Source organism: Poecilia mexicana, unplaced genomic scaffold, assembly GCF_051168715.1.
Source record: "Poecilia mexicana isolate PSO_F unplaced genomic scaffold, ASM5116871v1 scaffold_18, whole genome shotgun sequence".
NCBI classification, from domain to species: Eukaryota; Metazoa; Chordata; class Actinopteri; order Cyprinodontiformes; family Poeciliidae; genus Poecilia; species Poecilia mexicana.
The window spans coordinates 14,164,126-14,181,890 of record NW_028263387.1 but is presented as its reverse complement, the minus strand read 5'-3'; the positions used below and the strand labels follow the sequence as shown (position 1 = coordinate 14,181,890).

At 37.0% G+C, this 17,765-nt stretch overlaps 1 protein-coding gene across 4 annotated transcripts; it reads left to right on the top strand.

Annotated features, from left to right (window-relative positions):
- The first annotated feature begins 1,677 nt into the window (after positions 1 to 1,677).
- Positions 1,678 to 17,746, top strand: LOC106912679 (butyrophilin subfamily 3 member A3-like). 4 transcript variants are annotated; one of them, XM_088015473.1, is made up of 10 exons: positions 1,678 to 1,876; positions 2,025 to 2,087; positions 4,027 to 4,398; positions 4,486 to 4,776; positions 4,860 to 4,961; positions 5,063 to 5,098; positions 6,001 to 6,027; positions 6,385 to 6,408; positions 6,516 to 6,560; positions 6,646 to 8,213. In XM_088015473.1, the coding sequence occupies exons 1-10, from the start codon at positions 1,813 to 1,815 to the stop codon at positions 7,194 to 7,196; spliced, it is 1,575 nt and encodes a 524-aa protein (XP_087871599.1). In that variant the 5' UTR covers positions 1,678 to 1,812; the 3' UTR covers positions 7,197 to 8,213. The 4 variants fall into 4 exon arrangements, with proteins under 4 accessions (XP_087871599.1, XP_087871597.1, XP_087871598.1 ...); XM_088015471.1 differs by lacking the exons at positions 2,025 to 2,087; positions 4,027 to 4,398; positions 4,486 to 4,776; ... (4 more) ...; positions 6,516 to 6,560; positions 6,646 to 8,213 and adding exons at positions 10,142 to 10,204; positions 11,885 to 12,256; positions 12,349 to 12,633; ... (4 more) ...; positions 14,625 to 14,669; positions 14,758 to 17,746 and having other exon boundaries at positions 1,693 to 1,876; XM_088015470.1 differs by lacking the exons at positions 1,678 to 1,876; positions 2,025 to 2,087; positions 4,027 to 4,398; ... (5 more) ...; positions 6,516 to 6,560; positions 6,646 to 8,213 and adding exons at positions 9,582 to 9,993; positions 10,142 to 10,204; positions 11,885 to 12,256; ... (5 more) ...; positions 14,625 to 14,669; positions 14,758 to 17,746.
- The last annotated feature ends 19 nt before the right edge of the window (positions 17,747 to 17,765 follow it).

Genomic DNA, 17,765 nt, shown 5'->3' with positions numbered 1-17,765 from the left:
AGAGCCTGTTGACCCACTTAGAGGGCAAGTGGATATGCAGTAAAACACTTATCACTGGCAGTAGTTTGCACAGTATTGTATTGTACACATTAACCTCTCTGAGCTTTGGTTTCAAGAGAAATATGGATTCAGACAGTTTCTTCTGCCTGATTAAATTATTTTGTAGTGATATTGTTAGCTATTCTCACTTATTTTTTACTTAATTCTTTAACGTACCAAAATTTGCACACAAATTTGTATTTTCAGGTCTCGGTTCTTGAGTCTCCCTTCTTAGGTGGTTTTTTTAAATTACTTTTTTATTCTTCTACATTAAAATCATTTAGTGCTGCTCTTACTTGAGTGAACATTTGCAACCTTATGTATGCAAATGTGACAAATAATGTTTAGTAAATGTAAAGATGCCAAGGTACAGGCTCCCAGTTGCAACATTTTTTAAATTAAATTTTTTAATCGACCTGAACCAGAACTTTGTCATCACCATCTAACAAAATTAAATATAAAATTATTTTTTAAAATACCCTATTAGTGATATTTTTACTCGTTTTTACAAACAAATGCTTCTCAAGAAACAAAAGACATATTATTTAAATCTGACGGAGTTGATAGAACTGAAGGTGGTGACAAACTAGTGAGTAAAATGAAAAACTTGATACATGTGATGTAATGCAATTTATGTAAAATACATTAAAATGAATTAATTGCACATTTAAGTGAGATTTGACCTGAAAGAGTCACAAAAACTGATGGAGTTGACATCTGACGGAGTTGAAAAAGCCAAACTACTTCAATTTATATGATGTTATTCTGAAGGAGGCCATATTGTAGCTCATTCGGTCCATGAAATCCTTACATTTTACCAAAATTAAGCTTTTATTTCACAAAATTTCATCAAAGTTTTGAAAATTGTCAGGTGTTGACACATCATGGTTGTGACGAGCAACTTGGGAATAAAAAGAAGAAAAAACCAAAGAATAACTTAAGCTAACCAGAGCTAACTAGCTCTCTTACCAAAGGAAGAGAAAAGACAACGTCATGGGGTCCTCAGAAGTTCTGGTAATAATAATAATGCCTGATTTTTTTTTTTACATTCTTTTCATTTCTGACAGTGTTGACAAAAACTACGGAAAAATTTCAATGGAGTTGGAAAATATATAAACATAATTTTTAATTCAATATATTGATACTTATTTATATGAATACATATACTTATGTATACTTAAATATATTATCTTAGTATTACTTTAATTGTTTTAAACTATTATAATGTATTGAGTTCTGCTCCTGGACAAGGGATTTTACAGACACTGTCCACCTACTGTTTAAAATAAAATAAAAATATTCAGCAAACCCCAGGAAAATATACATTGCTGTGCTCACATGACCCAGGTTAGTTTAGTTAGATATTTGAAAAAAATTATTTTTTGTATATATTTTGTTCAAATTTTGTGCTTTATCCATAGGACCTGTTTTGTCCCTGTTCTCAAGAATCACTGATTTATCATTCATAACCTTCTTTTAAATAAGCTATGGAAAAGTAATGAAGTTGTAAACCTTACTGAAACTTTTTCAGTTATAGGCATCCAAGCCACATTTTCTTTAAGAGACTTTTTATGAATAGTGAATTAACAAGTTTGGCCACACCTTTGCACCTAAATCAAAACTAAACGTAGCAGTCTCTCTTCATGTCTATGTCACGCCTTGTTTAGTTATAACTAAGCCACAGAAGCGAGCAGGTATCAGTTCGTCCCTCCTGGACTTGAATCACGTCTAAAACCCAGGAGGAATCATCACCGTTCTTTAGTGGCTACATTTATGTCACGTTTTATTCACTGGAACCCAATGGGTAAACCGAGAGTTACAATCGCTGCTTTCACAGGTAAATATGACCTAGATTTCATTCCGTAAAGCTGATCTCATCATGTCATCTGTTGTCAATCCTGTTTGTATTTCTACCACAAACAGGATTGACACACAATCCTGTTATAGCTCGTACAGTTTCTTATTTATATATTTTTCTATCCCAGGTAATTGGATGATTTACTTATGGTTTCTGGGTTTTCTTTCCTCACCCTGCTGCGCTGCTCCAGGTAAGTTCCGACTCCCGACATCATTATTTATAGCGCAGTATTCCCCTAAGAGTCCATGTCTGCATGACGTCTTCATTTATCCGTTAAACTGACTTTTCCTGATAAACCCTTGTTAGATCACCAGATCTTAACATTTTTATGGAGCATTTATAGGACTAAAGTCAAATTCTTTGTTTGTTCGCTCAAACTAATTTCACATAACTTATACATTGATGTAAAATATTGTTTATTTTAGCCACATAAATGATGATGCTCAGCAGTAAACAACATATCACCAACTACCGCTTAGAGTCGCTCATCTCTATATTTTAATGCAGTTGCCATGTAGCCTGAAACATTTAGCTAGAGAATATCAATCAGTGTGAAGTTTTAATTTTTGTTATCAAACCTTATCAAACACGCTATTTTGAATACTACTACTACTACTACTACTAATAATAATAATAAAGTCAGAAATATATAGGGCCAACCACAGGAATCAACCCATTCAAAGTTAAAACTCAGTACAAAGATGCTGTGATGATTTGAGTTTTATATGTGTTTTCCAGTTTCTTGTTTTGGCTACCTCCCCCAGCCTCCCCCTGATTTTATTTAACCTCAAATGTGTCCTCTGCTCCCTGTGGGATCCTTGTCTACTGTTTTAGTCATTCCTATGTTGAACAGAGTTTGTAGTCGTATCACCGTTCACCTGTGCTTCTTGGTTTCAGTTATTTTCTACATGATCATTAAACTCAGTTTTGCTCTTCAACCCATTCTCAACATCTACAACTTAATTCTTGACAGATGCTAGCATATGATTCAACATGTGCAACATGTGTAATGAAGTTAAATACTTGGGACATTTCATAAATGCCATTCGTTCTTTATGCACAAGCTAATAGGCTGATGAGAAAATTTGGTTTGTGTTCATTCTCTGTAAAGATAGCTCTTAAAAACGTTTGTACTCCGCTATACACTGCCCATCTGTGGCGACAATAAAGAAAAGCAGAGTACAGAAACTTTATGTGGCAACCGTATGTGAGGTTACCTCAAGATTGAGGCACCAGTGGCGTCACCATTTATTTGTGACTCTGTGAACAATATTGTGCCTTGTTTATTTTTATTGTATTTTTATTATCTTTGTTTTATCTAATATGATGATGATGATTAATGTTTGGCTGTTGAACTGGGCCTTTCAAGGTCACCATCAAGCCAATTTTCAATGAGCAGCTCCACAAATATTTGAATAAACATTATATTACAAAGAGAAATACAAACATACTTTTTTCTTGGCTTTTTTTCTAACTCTTTCTTTTTTTCTTCTCCTGAAGAATAAGTCCATTTTTTGCGACATTGTTTTGTTAACTGATCTTTCACGGTGCTCTGGAGGTTTTGACGCTCTGCACTTTGCACTGAAGCTAATATTACCAGTGAACTGTTACCTAAAGAGGCCACTAGGGGGACCCTAAGAGAAATTATTTTTTTCTTCTTGCTTGTGTAAAGAATTACCGTACTACTCCGTAGTGAATGATTTCTACATTCATTCATGAAATAAAAAATAGTAAATAAATAATTGAATCAGAATGTTATAATAAAATTGTGTGTTTTTGTTAATATAATATCATTACTAAAAAAAAAAACTAACATAATCTTTTGGAACCAGCAGTTTAGAAAAATAGAGTTGAAGCAGCAGAAATATCAATTTACAACCACATTGTAAATGTTACTGGTTTACAAAAAAATTATCTTGATGTTTTCTTTTTTTATGTTTACCTTGCAATGAACCACAACTACCATTATTTATTGTTTGGGAAATTAATTTAACATAAAGCATGTGGTCTACTGAAAAACCTGAGACAGACTTGAAATCAAGGGAACATTTTACTTTGAAACACTTAATGTACTTAATCTAGTACCACAAAAAATGAAAAGATGACTCTGATTTTGATTTTCTTTTCAGTTTCAGAGACTTTCACAGTTTCAGTAAAGTCTCCTGTCTCAGTCCAGCGAGGTCATACAGCCATTTTACCCTGCTGGCTCACTTCCTCTCAGAGTGCAGAAGATATGAAAGTGCACTGGTATCAAGGGAGTAATGAGTATGATCCTCCAATCCTGCTTTATAAGGCAAGAGCTTTCGACTTTTCATCCCAGAAACCTTCGTTCGCTGGCCGAGTCTCATTCGGCTTAAAGGAAGAAACATCAGGTGGATTAAAGGCAGGTGATGTCAGCCTGAAGCTGGAAAACGTCACAATTGAAGATGTAGGAAAATATACATGCTATGTCAGCAGCTCTGATGATGATGACAGTGCATCTATTAGTCTGAGTGTGACAGGTGAGAACCATAAAACAGAACAAGAACAAAACCAAACAGAATGATGTCCACATCCTCAATGAAATGATCATCTTCTTCTTATTCCAGAAACTGGACACAAACCTCTCCTGTCAGCAGAGATGAGAGACCATAACAAAGTTAACATGAGCTGCCAATCTGACGGCTGGCATCCAAAGCCTGAGCTGAGCTGGTCAGACAGCAAAACAGCTCTCACACCTGCTGATGTGTCGTTTAGCACAAACTCTGCTGGTTTTTATTCAGTCCATAGTTGGGTTCTGGTCTCCAGTCCCTTTGAGGTCTCCTGCTCTGTTGGGCTCTCCAATGAAGAACCAAAAGAGACCAGAATGCGTCTGGAAAATCCTTCATCATTAGAAGATGGTACATGGTTTTACCGTCAAGTTTCTTTTATTAGTCTTTTATGAGAAATAAGTTTCTTAGAACAATATTTGCTCCTTATTTAGAGGCAAAAATGCCCTGCGCTGGATGGGTGGCCTTAGGCATACCTCTGGTAGTTGTATCAGTTGCATTTGGAGTCATGTGCTTCCTGTATTTCAGGAAGAAAGGTAAATGTTTGGTCTAAGTCAGAGAGCATGATATTTGACATTTAAATCATACAGAGATTTTGATGAGTTCTAATTTCATATCTTTTTTTTTTTAATTTCAGCTAACAAGTCCAAATCTGGAGATGATACAACTGGTGGTAAATAAGACACAACAGACCCAAAATGTCATTGTTTTTCGCAATCATGTAATTTTGTTTTGTAGTGTAAGAAAATTTACATTTGTTACAAAAATGTATGATTTAATACCGAGCAACAATCTCATGGGATTAGCACAAGTGTTAAAACTGAAGATGTTTAAATAAGACGGTAAGGACATGTTAAATCCTTTGCAAAAGTATTTTCATCCATCTTTCACATGTTAATCACATCAGATCTTCACTGTTTTCTGAAGGAAATTTACATGACAAACAAGGCAAACAAGCACATCATTGGAAAGTGAACTAAAAATGATAACATGGTTTCTAAATATCTTTGAAATAAATATTTGAACAGAGCGATAAGATTTGAAGAGATTTATCTGTATTGAGTGCTGGTTACTCTGCTATTCCTAAATAAAAACTATTGCAACTTAAAAGTCATCCAATTAGAACATAAATGCAATGAAGGTTTGAAAATATTTTGAAATAATATTGTAGATATAGTCCACAGCCTTTTCATCGTACTGTTCAGACTTAGCTGCCATAAATGTGGTTTAAATGTGACCTTCCATGATTTCATTTAAGATTTTGAGACAAAACCAGTTTACAGCAGTAAGTCTGCTTTGGTACGGGGACTAAAGTAATTTTCCATAATGTAATGAGGAAACTGGTAATTCAATAATCAAATTAATTTAACTTTCTAAGAAAAAGTAAACAAATAAATAGGAAAATTTTCTTTTACAACATTAAGTCCAAATCGTCCATCTAGATATCAAAATATGAACCTCTTCATCCATCAGACCATCCTAGAAGTCTCTGTGTAACATCTTCTAACAAAAACAGTTACGACAGTAAGTCATGCAGGATTTACAATTCCTAAAGTTTATACTTTTATCTTTCAGGGGCTGAACTAATGAGCATTTCCAAAGGTAAGAAAGAAGACATAATTCATTCATACTTCTTTCTCTGTGTGAGTCAGTTTAATTAATTTCAGCTCAACAGAATTTATTTATATAGTGCCAATTCACAGCATGTCATCTCAAGGCACATTTAAGGACTTTCAAGTTATTTTGATTTGCACTAAATGACTGAAGGCTTGAAATGAACACATTAAAAACATGAACTTATTACACATATTTACGGTGTTGGGTTCAGATTTTCAGTCCTACAACAATCTCACCTCCAAACTATAAATGTCTCTGTAAAATGTAGATGGTTTTAAAGCTCTGTTGACATTCGTGACATAAATGAATAAAAATGCATTTATTTTTGCATTTTCCCCTTAGAGAATGAACCACTACTGCCTACAGGTAGGACCCAGTATTTTAAGCTGCCTGTGTTTATAGAGTCAAAACAAAACCTTTATAATGCAAAATCAAATTTCTAAGATGTTTTTTCTTCTTGCTTTTCTGTCCAGAGTCAGCAGCTCCATTGGAACCCTGGGAGTCTAGTGGATATTATGGTAATTTTACATTTATTTAATATTATTATTTAGCATTTTTCTTTGTGATTGTATTGATTATAATCTAATTTTCCATTTTTAACAGAGAATATTCAACTGGTGGACACAGGAAATAAGCTAATACAAATCAATGGTTCTATCCTGAGAGAAGATATTCGTGAGCATCCAGATGGAGACAGAGTCACCTGTCTCACTGCAGTCAGAGGATCACCTGGTTTCTCTTCTGGACGACACTACTGGGAGGTTTGCTTACAAATTGCAGAAGTAGACCTCAAGAAGTCCTGGTGGATCGGAGTTACAGATAAACATGAAATCCCTCATGATGCAAGTTTCCCTCCAACCACAAAAAATGGTTTCTGGTTCTTGTCTTCTTGCCCCAACGAGGATACTCTTCAGTTTAGCACTGAACCAGAGACATTCATTCGTATTAAGTCAAAACCAAAAACAGTCGGTGTGTATTTGGACTTTGACAACAGAGAGCTCTCCTTCTATAATGTGGAAGAGAAATGTCTGATTGGATCTCTGGCAGCAAAATTCACAGGTGAACTGTTCCCACTTTTTAACCCTGGAAAAGGTGACCTCGGAAAAATGGAGATATTACAGAGACCTGTGCAGGATCAGTCAAATAACACTTAACCTGTGGAGAAACTACAGAAGGAGGAGCAGGAGGATTGATCATCCAGTTGCAGTGGATCGATCTGCAACTGGATTGCAGTGCATCCATCCAACTGGATGATCACAGAGAACTAGATGCTTTGCTCCTTAAAAAAAAGAAGAAAAACAAGAAAGATCACATTGTGTGATTTTTAAAAAATCCTGTTTTGTTGGTCATTTTTGTTCAAATTCTTCTCCAGATTCAAATTCTACTTGTCATAGTATCCTAGACATTTGAGAACATTCACCTTTTTTTAATCACTATGTTAAATAATTGAACACCACAATTTTGAAGCTGGTTTTTGATTTGTGGTGTGTTGAAGGGCTATGTCAATTATTTTCTAGCATCTGAACCAACTTAGATCCCTCAAGGCCCAAGTCGTCACTGACTGCTGAAATGTCATTCTTCCTCCAGAATCTGGGAAATTAACTTATGAAAAGACACTGGGCCACTGTGGAGCAGATGATTCTGACATCTTTGGTCCAGGAGGAGTTTAAAAACAAGGAATGTAATAATTTTGAATCTCATATCCTGGATTTGTCCATGTGGAGCCTCACACACAGACCTCAGCTGAAGTTCATGTACATTTCCTTCAAACTCTTAACAGGCTGTGATCATCTTTGTTGCTTGTGGAGGTATTTTCCCTTCCACTCAACTGTTCATTAATTTGCTCTCTGAGAACAGCCAGCTTCTTCAGGATTGTGCCTTGGTAGCTTGCTCCCCCTTGTGGAGGGTTTAGGTAGTGTCTGTTGGACATCTGTATTCTACCCTGATTGTCCTTGCAACAGAAACATGTTCCTAATAGAAATTGTGTCATTGGTGCCCTGTATTATTCTTTTTGACAGAGGTATTCGTTAGATGTCATTGCTTATGAAAATTAACAGAAATAATTGCTTTAGTTGATTCTTTTTGAAATAAATTACTAAACTAGACTAATTTGTTGATATTGATTTATTTTTATGCAGCTGCTGACTAAGGAATAAAATCTTGAAACTCAACATATTTGAGTTTTTGTTTTTGTTGTTTTTTGTTTTAAATAACATTTCATTTGTTTCTTGAGAAGCATTTGTCTGTAAAACTGAGTTCCTGTGGGAAGTTGTAATGAAGGCCATGAGCACACGCATAAGTTGAGCATATTCACAAACAAGCAGGATATTTTTAATAAGTGCAGAAGTATGAAGGAAAGCAGAACAATAAATACTGCTCTTACATTAAAAATGTTTTGGCCTTAAGCCTGTAAATTAACTTCAAATATGTAGTTGAAGAGTCTTTGTAGAGGAACACTGCCCTCTGTTGACTGGAGCAGATTTTGCAACAGAGTTGACATTTGTAGTTGAGTTCTGCCCCCTTATGTGAAAAAAATAAAGTGTTTATCACAAAAACAAAGGAAATGTCATGATGACTATTTCTTTATTGTTTAATTCTTAAATGCTTCTTGGAAAACCATTATTTCCCTGTGAAATGGTGCCACATTTGTAAAAGATCTACATGCATGTTAAGAATGCGATGCCATTTGACAGCATTGTGTGACCAAGTTGGTCACCAGCAGGAGGTTCCAGGTTGTTTTGGTTGCCTCTCACACTATAACAAGGCTTTGGTTTGTTAAATGTACATTTTTAAATTGAGAATATGTCACTTTTCTTCATATTTCTATTGTTCACTCCAATAAACAAGACTGGATGAAAGTCTTTAAAACACCCTAATCCCTAAAGGCCCTTGAAACCAATGCTTGGTTACAAGAGACTCTCCAGAACAAAAAGGCACTTCAATGGTTTTACAGCACTATTTTTTTTTCTTCATGTGATTTTAATTTGGAGTAAAGCTGCTCTTGTCTGAGTACAGTTTCTGACTACCAGCCTGTAGTAACTTCACTAATGAAGGAGAAACATATTTTAACTAAAAATACATCAAACACAGACATTCACCTGCTGTTTATAATAAAATCACACTTCTGGTTTACATATGAGCTTCCTTTTGTGTTTTGTTGTTGTTGTTGTTTATTTGTGACTCAATTAACTGATGATAGTTTGCTTACTTATTAAATGATAACCTTTAGCAGAAAGTTATCATTTGTAACCTTCCTTTAAATAAGCTATTGGAAAAGTAAAGAAGCTGTAAGCTCCAAGCGCCATTTCCTTTAAGGCACTTTTTTTATGAATAGTGGCTTAATAAGTTATAGACATGACTGTTAGGTTAATTGGTTTCTCTAAATTCTCCCTAGGTGTGTGTGCACGGTTGCTTGTCGTGTCTGTCTCTGTGTTGCCCAGCGACAGACTGGCGACCTGTCCTGGGTGAATCCCACCTCTCGCCCGAAACGTTAGCTGAAGATAGGCAGCAGCGCCCTTCCTTACCCCACTGGGGACAAGGGTGTTAGAAAATGGATGGATGGGTGGTGTAGGGGCAAAGCACAACCCACGTATGGAGGCCTTAGTTCTCGTGGCGGTAGTCACAGGTTTGATTCCTGACCTGGTGACATTTCCCGCATGTCTTCCCCGTCTCTCATTACCCTAGTACCTGTCAAGCTACTTTCAGATAAAAATCACTAGAGACAAAAAAAAAACCTTCAAGAAAACAGATGGATGGCTTAACAAGTTTGGTTACATATTTGCGTTCTGTAATCGAAAGTAAAAGTAGCAGTCTATTTCTGAGTCCAAGTCCCTAATGGACTTGAATTGCGTCTAAAACACCATCACCGTTTTTTAGTGGCTATATTTATGTCACCTTTGATTCACTGGGCCCCAATGGGTAAACCAAGAGTTACAATCGCTGCTTTAACAGGTAAATATGACCTAGATTTCATTCTATAATTCTGATCTCATCATGTCATGAGTCGTCAATCCTGTTTGTTTTTCTCTTACAAAGAGGATTGACACACAATCCTCTTATAGCTCGTCCAGTTTCTTATTTATATTTTTTTCTATCCCAGGTAATCGGATGATTTACTTTTGGTTTCTGGGTTTTCTTTCCTCACCCGGCTGTGCTGCTCCCAGTAAGTTCCAACTCCCCACATCATTATTTATAGCGCAGTATTCCCTATAGAGTCCATGTCTGCATGACTTCTTCATTTATTTGCCATATTTATAGGGCTAAAGTCAAATTTCTTGTTTGTACACTGAAACTTGATTCTGATCCTAATCAGGGTTGACCGACGCCTCCATGGGGCCCTAAGCAAAATTGGGTTTTGGGGCCCTATTGTTCTGATAATAATGTGGACAATCAACAGTCAGACAATTAGTTTATTTGCACATCTGTCATAAACGCAATACTTTACCTTTTACATCTCTGACAGTGCTGTTTACATTTGATTCTATATGCATGTATCATCTAATAAAAGAAACAAAAAACTAGAATCCACTGGACTTAAGATGGAATACACACACACACTTTGATTAAATTAATTTCTCTTATTGCAATAATTCAAAATGTTATTTATGCTAGGTGAGTCTTTCTCACTTGACAATGTGGACCGGTACTGGGTTGATTTGACGTCATCAAATATGTGAAACGTCCTGAGGACATTCAGTTTTTGTTATTACTTAGAAACTGTTGAGTACTCATTGCTTTTACAAATTTAGAGCACACTTAGAAAGTTCAGAGAATATTTACTTACACTTATTTAACATCTTTATATTTTAATGCCGTTGGCATGTAGCCTGATGTAAAAACATTTTGTTAGACAATATGAATCAGTGAGAAGCTTTAATTGTTATCAAACCTTATTAAGCACGCCATTTTTAATAATAAAAAAAAACCCCTCAGAAATATATAGGGCCAACCACGAGAATAAACTCATTTAAAGTTAAGATTCAGTTTCACACAAATACAAAGATGCTAGTATATGAATCAACATGTGCAACATATGTAATGAAGTTAAATACTTGGGACATTTTTATGTATCTGGACTCTGGATAAATGATACGGCAATGATGATGATGATGATGATGAATGTCTGGCTGTTGAACTGGGCCTTTCAAGGTCACCATCAAGCCAATTTTCAATGAGCAGCTCCACAAATAATTTTAATAAACATTATATTACAAAGAGAAATACAAACATACTTTTATCTTGGCTTTTTTCCCTCTTCTAACTCTTTCTTTTTTTCTTCCCCTGAAGAATAAAGTCCTTTTTTGCTACATTGTTTTGCTAACTGATCTTCCACGGTGCTTTGGAGGTTTTGACGTCGCTCTGCACGTTAAACTGCAGCTAAAATTACCAGTGAAGTGTTACCTAAAGACGCCACTAGGGGGACCCTAAGAGAAATTTATTTTTTCTTCTTGCCCATATAAAGAATTATTTCAACCTTCATCCATGAAATAACAAATAGTCAATAAATAAATGAATCACAACTTTATAATAAAGTGGTGTGTTTTTATAAACATAATAACATAAAAATAATTACTGAAAAAAATCATGGTCTTTTGGAATCAACAGTATAGAAAAATGCAGCTCAAACAGCAAATAAATCAGTTCCCAATGTTTACCATGCATTGAGGTGCAACTATCATTATTTATTGTTTGGGAAAATGATTAAATATAAAGCAGTTGGTGTACTGAAAGACTTCAGACTTGAAATCAATGGAACATTTTACTTTGAAACACTTAACATACTTAATCTAATACCAGAACAAAATGAAAAGATGACTCTAATTATGATTTCTTTTCTTTTCAGTTTCAGAGACTTTCACGGTTTCAGTAAAGTCTCCTGTCTCAGTCCAGCGAGGTCATACAGCCATCTTACCCTGCTGGCTCACTTCCTCTCAGAGTGCAAAAGATATGGAGGTACTCTGGTATCAAGGGAGTGATCAGTCTGGTACTCCAGTCCTGCTTTATAAGGCAAGAGCTTTCGACTATTCATCTCAGAAAGCTTCGTTCGCTGGCCGAGTCTCATTTGGCTTGAAGGAAGAAACATCAGGTGGATTAAAGGCAGGTGATGTCAGCCTGAAGCTGGAAAAAGCTACAATTGAAGATACAGGAAAATATACATGCTTTGTCAGCAGCTCTGATGATTCTGACAGTGCATCTATTAGTCTGAGTGTGACAGGTGAGAACCATGAAACAGAACGAGAACAAAACCAAACAGAATGATGTCCACATCAAATGATCATCTTCTTCTTAATCTTCTTCTTATTCCAGAAACTGGACACCAACCTCTCCTGTCAGCAGTGATGAAAGACGATAACAAAGTTAATCTGAGCTGCCAATCTGACGGCTGGCATCCAAAGCCTGAGCTGAGCTGGTCAGACAGCAAAACAGCTCTCACACCTGGTAATGTGATGTTTAGCAAAAACTCTGCTGGTTTTTATTCAGTCCATAGTTGGGTTCTGGTCTCCAGTTCTTCTGAGGTCTCCTGCTCTGTTGGGCTCTTCAATGAAGAACCAAAGGAGACCAGAATGCGTCTGGAAAATTCATTAGAAGAAGGTTTGTGGTTTCACCCTCAAGTTTCTTTTATTAGTCTTTTATGAGAAGTATGTTTATTAGAACAATATTTGCTTTTTATTCAGAGTCAGGATCGTCCTCAGCTGGATGGGTGGCCTTTGGGATACTTTTGGTTGTATTAGTTGCTTTCGGAGCCTTGTACTTCCTGTACTTCAGGAAGAAAGGTAAATGTCTGATCCAAATCAGAGAGGATGCATAATTGAAATTTAAAAAATGCTGACATAGTAATGACTATTAATTTCAAACCTATATATGTTTTTTATTTCAGCTAACAAGCACAAATCAGGAAATGACACAACTGATGGTAAAGAAATCATGCAGACACAAAACATCATTGGTTTTCCATTAAAGGGACAATCATGTAGTTTTATTTTGTTGTTTTCAGACTTAAGTACAAATGTAACAAAATGTACATGTTAAAACTGAGCAAAAACCTCATGGGATTATCACAACTGTTACATTTCTAAGGATGTTTAAATAAGACAGTAAGGACGTGTCAAATCCCTTGTAAAGGGTTTTTATCCGTTGTAGTGACTTGTTGTTAATCAAGGAAAACAAAATGAACCCAAGCCTCTGGGGCTCTGCTGACTGGCAGGTGTTGATTCATTGGATCTTCTGGATCCAATGAATCAACACCTGTGATTTTATGATTGTAGAGCATTTATTGATCTGGCGCTTTCTAACAAAATGCGACTTTTCAGCGTTGCACACGTCCAATGTTGACGTAGTACAGCCAAATGATTCACATAATTGCCGCAAAGCAATGAACAACATCAGACAACAGTGAAAATGATGATGACGGTTAAAAACTGTGTTTCCGCTGCAAACATCACACCTGCAGAGAGTTTACCTGTCAGGCCATTTAAACATATAATGCCACCCACTGTCATTTTCAGGTATTACACCAAACAAACAAAAACATAAACCCTAAATTTATGGCTTTAATACCAAACTTTCACAATTAATCACATCACAGAATCAAACTTCATTGTGTTTTCTGAGGGAATTTACATGACAAATTAAGGCATCAAGCAAATCATTGGAAAGGGAACTAAAATGGTTTCAAAATATCTTTGAAAAAATAAATATTTGAAAATATTGATCAGATTTGAAGAGATTTATCTGTACTGAGTGCCCTTTATGCTGCTGTTCCTAAATAAAAACTGTTGCAACGACATTTAGAAGTCATCCAATTATAACATAGATAAAAACAATGAAGGTTTGAAAATATTATGAAAAAAGATTGTAGATATAATCCATAAACATTGTCATCATACTGTACAGAAAAATAAGCCACAAATGTGGTCTAAGTGGTTTCATTTAGGATTTTGAGACTAAAGCAGTTTACAGCAATAAGTCTGTTTTGATTTAAAATTGTAAGAATTGAATTAACAACAATAATTCAGACTTTGTTTTATAAGTCACTGTGTAACATCCTCAAACAAAAACCAGTTATGACAGTAAGTCATACTGGATTTACAATGGAGGTATTGGTTGGAATTATTTACTAAAGTTTTACTTTTATCTTTCAGGGGCCAATCTCACAAACATTCCTGAAGGTAAAACAGAAGATATAATACATTTGTACTTCTTTTTCTATTTCAGTCAATTCAGCATTTAAGGATGCTTAGTGTTGTAGATTTGCTCCAGATGTTTGAAGACATGAGAGGAGTTCAATAGAAACATAAAGTTATTACATGTCTTTACAGTGATGTGTTCAGATTTCCAGTAAAATAATATCACAGCTTGTTGATGAACTTCAATCTGGTAGAGATAATTTTGAAGCTCTTGTTGTGTTCACTGCATAAAACAACTAAAATATCCTTTATTTATGTGTCCTCCTTCAGAAAATGAACCACTTCTGTCAAAAAGTAGGATACAGTATTTGAAGCTGCTCATGTTAATATAATCAAAACCTTTATCATACAAAATCACATTTTTAAGATATTTTCTTTTCTTACTTTTCTGTCCAGCAACACGGCACTCAGCAGCTCTACTGGAAGCATCTAAGCATCATGGTAATTTTACATTTATTTAATATTATTTTTATTTTGCATTTTACTTCATTATTATATTAATTAAAATATAATTTTCAATCTTTAACAGTGAATGTTCAACTGGTGGACGCAGGCAATCCACTTATAAAAATCAGGGGTTTTCGATTGAAAGAGGCCAATGATGAGTTTCCAGATGGAGACAGAGTCACCTGTCTCACTGCAGTCAGAGGATCACCTGGTTTCTCTTCTGGACGACACTACTGGGAGGTTTCATTAGCAAATACAGATATAGACCTCAAGAAGTCCTGGTGGATCGGAGTTACGGATAAACATGAAATCCCTCTTGATGAACATTTGTCTCCATCCTCAAAAAATGGTTTCTGGTTCTTGTCTTCTTGCCCCAACGAGGAGGATACTCTTCAGTTTAACACTGAACCAGAGACATTCATTTATTTCCAGTCAAAACCAAAAAGAGTCGGTGTGTATTTGGACTTTGACAACAGAGAGCTCTCCTTCTATAATGTGGAAGAGAAATGTCTGATTGGATCTCTGGCAGCAAAATTCACAGGTGAACTGTTCCCACTTTTTAACCCTGGGAAAGGTGATATGTCATCTATGAAGTTAATACATAAACTTGTGCAGAATCAGTCAAATAACACTGAACCTGTAGAGAAACTACAGAAGGAGGAGCAGGATCAATCAGGTCTGACTGAGAATCCAGAGGCAGAAAGTTAAGTGTGTGTGTGTGTGTGTGTGTGTGTGTGTGTGTGTGTGTGTGTGTGTGTGTGTATGTGTGTGTGTGTGTGTGTGTATATTGAGGACAGCTACAAGTACCTGGGAATACCACAAGCAAATGGCAACCTCGATGAGGTCACAAGGAAAGGAGCCACAGCCAAATACTTCCAACGAAAAAGGCAAGTCCTGACAAGCCAGCTCAATGGCAAGAACAAGATCCGTGCAATAAACAGCTATGCCTTGCCAGTAATCAGATACCCTGCAGGAATAATTAGCTGGCCAATGGAGGAGATAAAGGCCACGGATGTTAAGACTCGGAAGCTACTAACCATGCATGGAGGGTTCCACCCCAAATCCAGCACCCTGAGACTGTACACGAGCCGTAAGGAAGGAGGCAGAGGACTAGTGAGTGTGAGAGCCACTGTCCAGGATGAAACATCCAAGATCCATAAATACATCAAGGACAAAGCCTCAATGGACGATGTGCTCAACGAATGTCTCAGACAATGGGGAACAGAGGACGAGGTGCTGGAGGAACCATCATGGGAGGACAAGCCCCTACATGGGATGTACCACCGACAAATAACTGAAGTGGCTGATATCAGGAAATCCTACCAATGGCTGGAGAAAGCTGGACTCAAGGACAGCACGGAGGCCCTCATCCTGGCCGCCCAGGAACAGGCCCTAAACACCAGAGCAATAGAGGCTCAGATCTACCACACCAGACAAGACCCAAGGTGTAGGTTGTGCAAAGAGGCTTCTGAGACAGTCCAGCACATAACAGCAGGGTGCAAGATGCTGGCAGGGGAAGCTTACATGGAACGACATAACCAAGTGGCGGGCATAGTGTACAGGAACATCTGTGCAGAATATGGACTGGAAGCCCCGAGGTCAAAGTGGGGAACACCCCCAAAGGTGGTGGAGAATGACCGAGCTAAGATCCTGTGGGACTTCCAGATCCAGACAGACAAGATGGTAATGGCGAACCAACCGGACATTGTGGTGGTGGATAAAGAGCAGAGGAAAGCCGTTGTGGTGGATGTAGCAATACCAAGTGACCACAACATCAGGAAAAAGGAGCATGAGAAACTGGAGAAATACCAGGGCCTCAGAGAGGAACTGGAGAAGGCCTGGAAGGTGAAGACCACAGTGGTGCCTGTGGTCATCGGGGCCCTCGGGGCAGTCACCCCCAAACTGGAGCAGTGGCTCAAACAGATCCCAGGAACAACATCAGACATCTCAGTCCAGAAATGTGCAGTTCTAGGCACAGCCAAGATACTGCAGAACCCTCAAGCTCCCAGGCCTCTGGTAGAGGACCCGAGCTCAGAGGATGAAAGAGACCACCCACGAAGGGTGAGAAGGGAATGTTTTTTTTCATATATATCTAGATAGATAGATAGATAGATTTTGAATCATTGATTTTGAAATCTGCATGATCAGTATGACCCCATCCCTTGTCCTCAAGCCACAGTAAACTGCATGTTTTAGGTGTTTCTGTGCTTCAATGCAGCTGTTTCAGATAATTACTGCATCAGTTCATCAGCAGAGAAACTCATAAACCATACAGGGCATTGTGTCTAGAGGACCAGGGTTAGGAAACATTGCTCTTGTTTAAAGGTGCATCTCAGAAGTTAAATGTTAAACTCTGAGACCAAGAGTCCTAAGCACAGTAACATGATCATTAAAGCTGCTGTTTCAACTTTTGGTACCAGTGTGATCAGGTGCCGAGTCCTGCTGGAAAATGAAATCAGCATCTCTGCACAACTTGGCAGCAGAGGGAAGCCAACGTACTTTATCCTTCTAGATGGCTAATCTAACTTTGGACTAGTTAACATATGGTGGACCAACACCAGCAGATGAAATGCAGCCCCAAGTCGTCATTGACTGTGGAAATGTCATTCTGGGCCACTGTGGAGCAGATGATTCTGACATCTTTGGTCCAAGAGGAGTTTAAAAACAAGGAATGTAGTAATTTTGAATCTCATATCCTGGATTTGTCCATGTGGAGCCTCACACACAGACCTCAGCTGAAGTTTATGTACATTTCCTTCAAACTCTTAACAGGCTGTGATCATCTTTGTTGCTTCTGGAGGTATTTTCCCTTCCACTCAACTTTTCGTAAATTTGCTCTCTGAGAACAGCCAGCTTCTTCAGGATTGTGCCTTGGTAGATTGCGCCCCCTTGTGGAGGGTTTTGGTTAGTGTCTGTTGGATAATGCAGGAACAGAAATATGTTCCTAATAGAAATTGTTATTGGTGCCCTGTAATATTCTAACTTTCTGACAAACAGATATATTCATTAGATACCATTGCTTACCAAAATTAACAGGAATAATTGCTTTTGAAATAAATTACTAAACTGGACTAATTTGTTGATAGTGAT

Coding starts and splice junctions, on each gene's coding strand:
- LOC106912679 (XM_088015471.1), top strand. CDS start 1,813: ATGTCACGTTTTATTCACTGGAACCCAATGGGTAAACCGAGAGTTACA. Junction 12,634..12,716: donor GGAAAATTCATTAGAAGAAG/GTTTGTGGTTTC, acceptor CTTTTTATTCAG/AGTCAGGATCGTCCTCAGCT. Junction 12,816..12,919: donor CCTGTACTTCAGGAAGAAAG/GTAAATGTCTGA, acceptor TTTTTATTTCAG/CTAACAAGCACAAATCAGGA.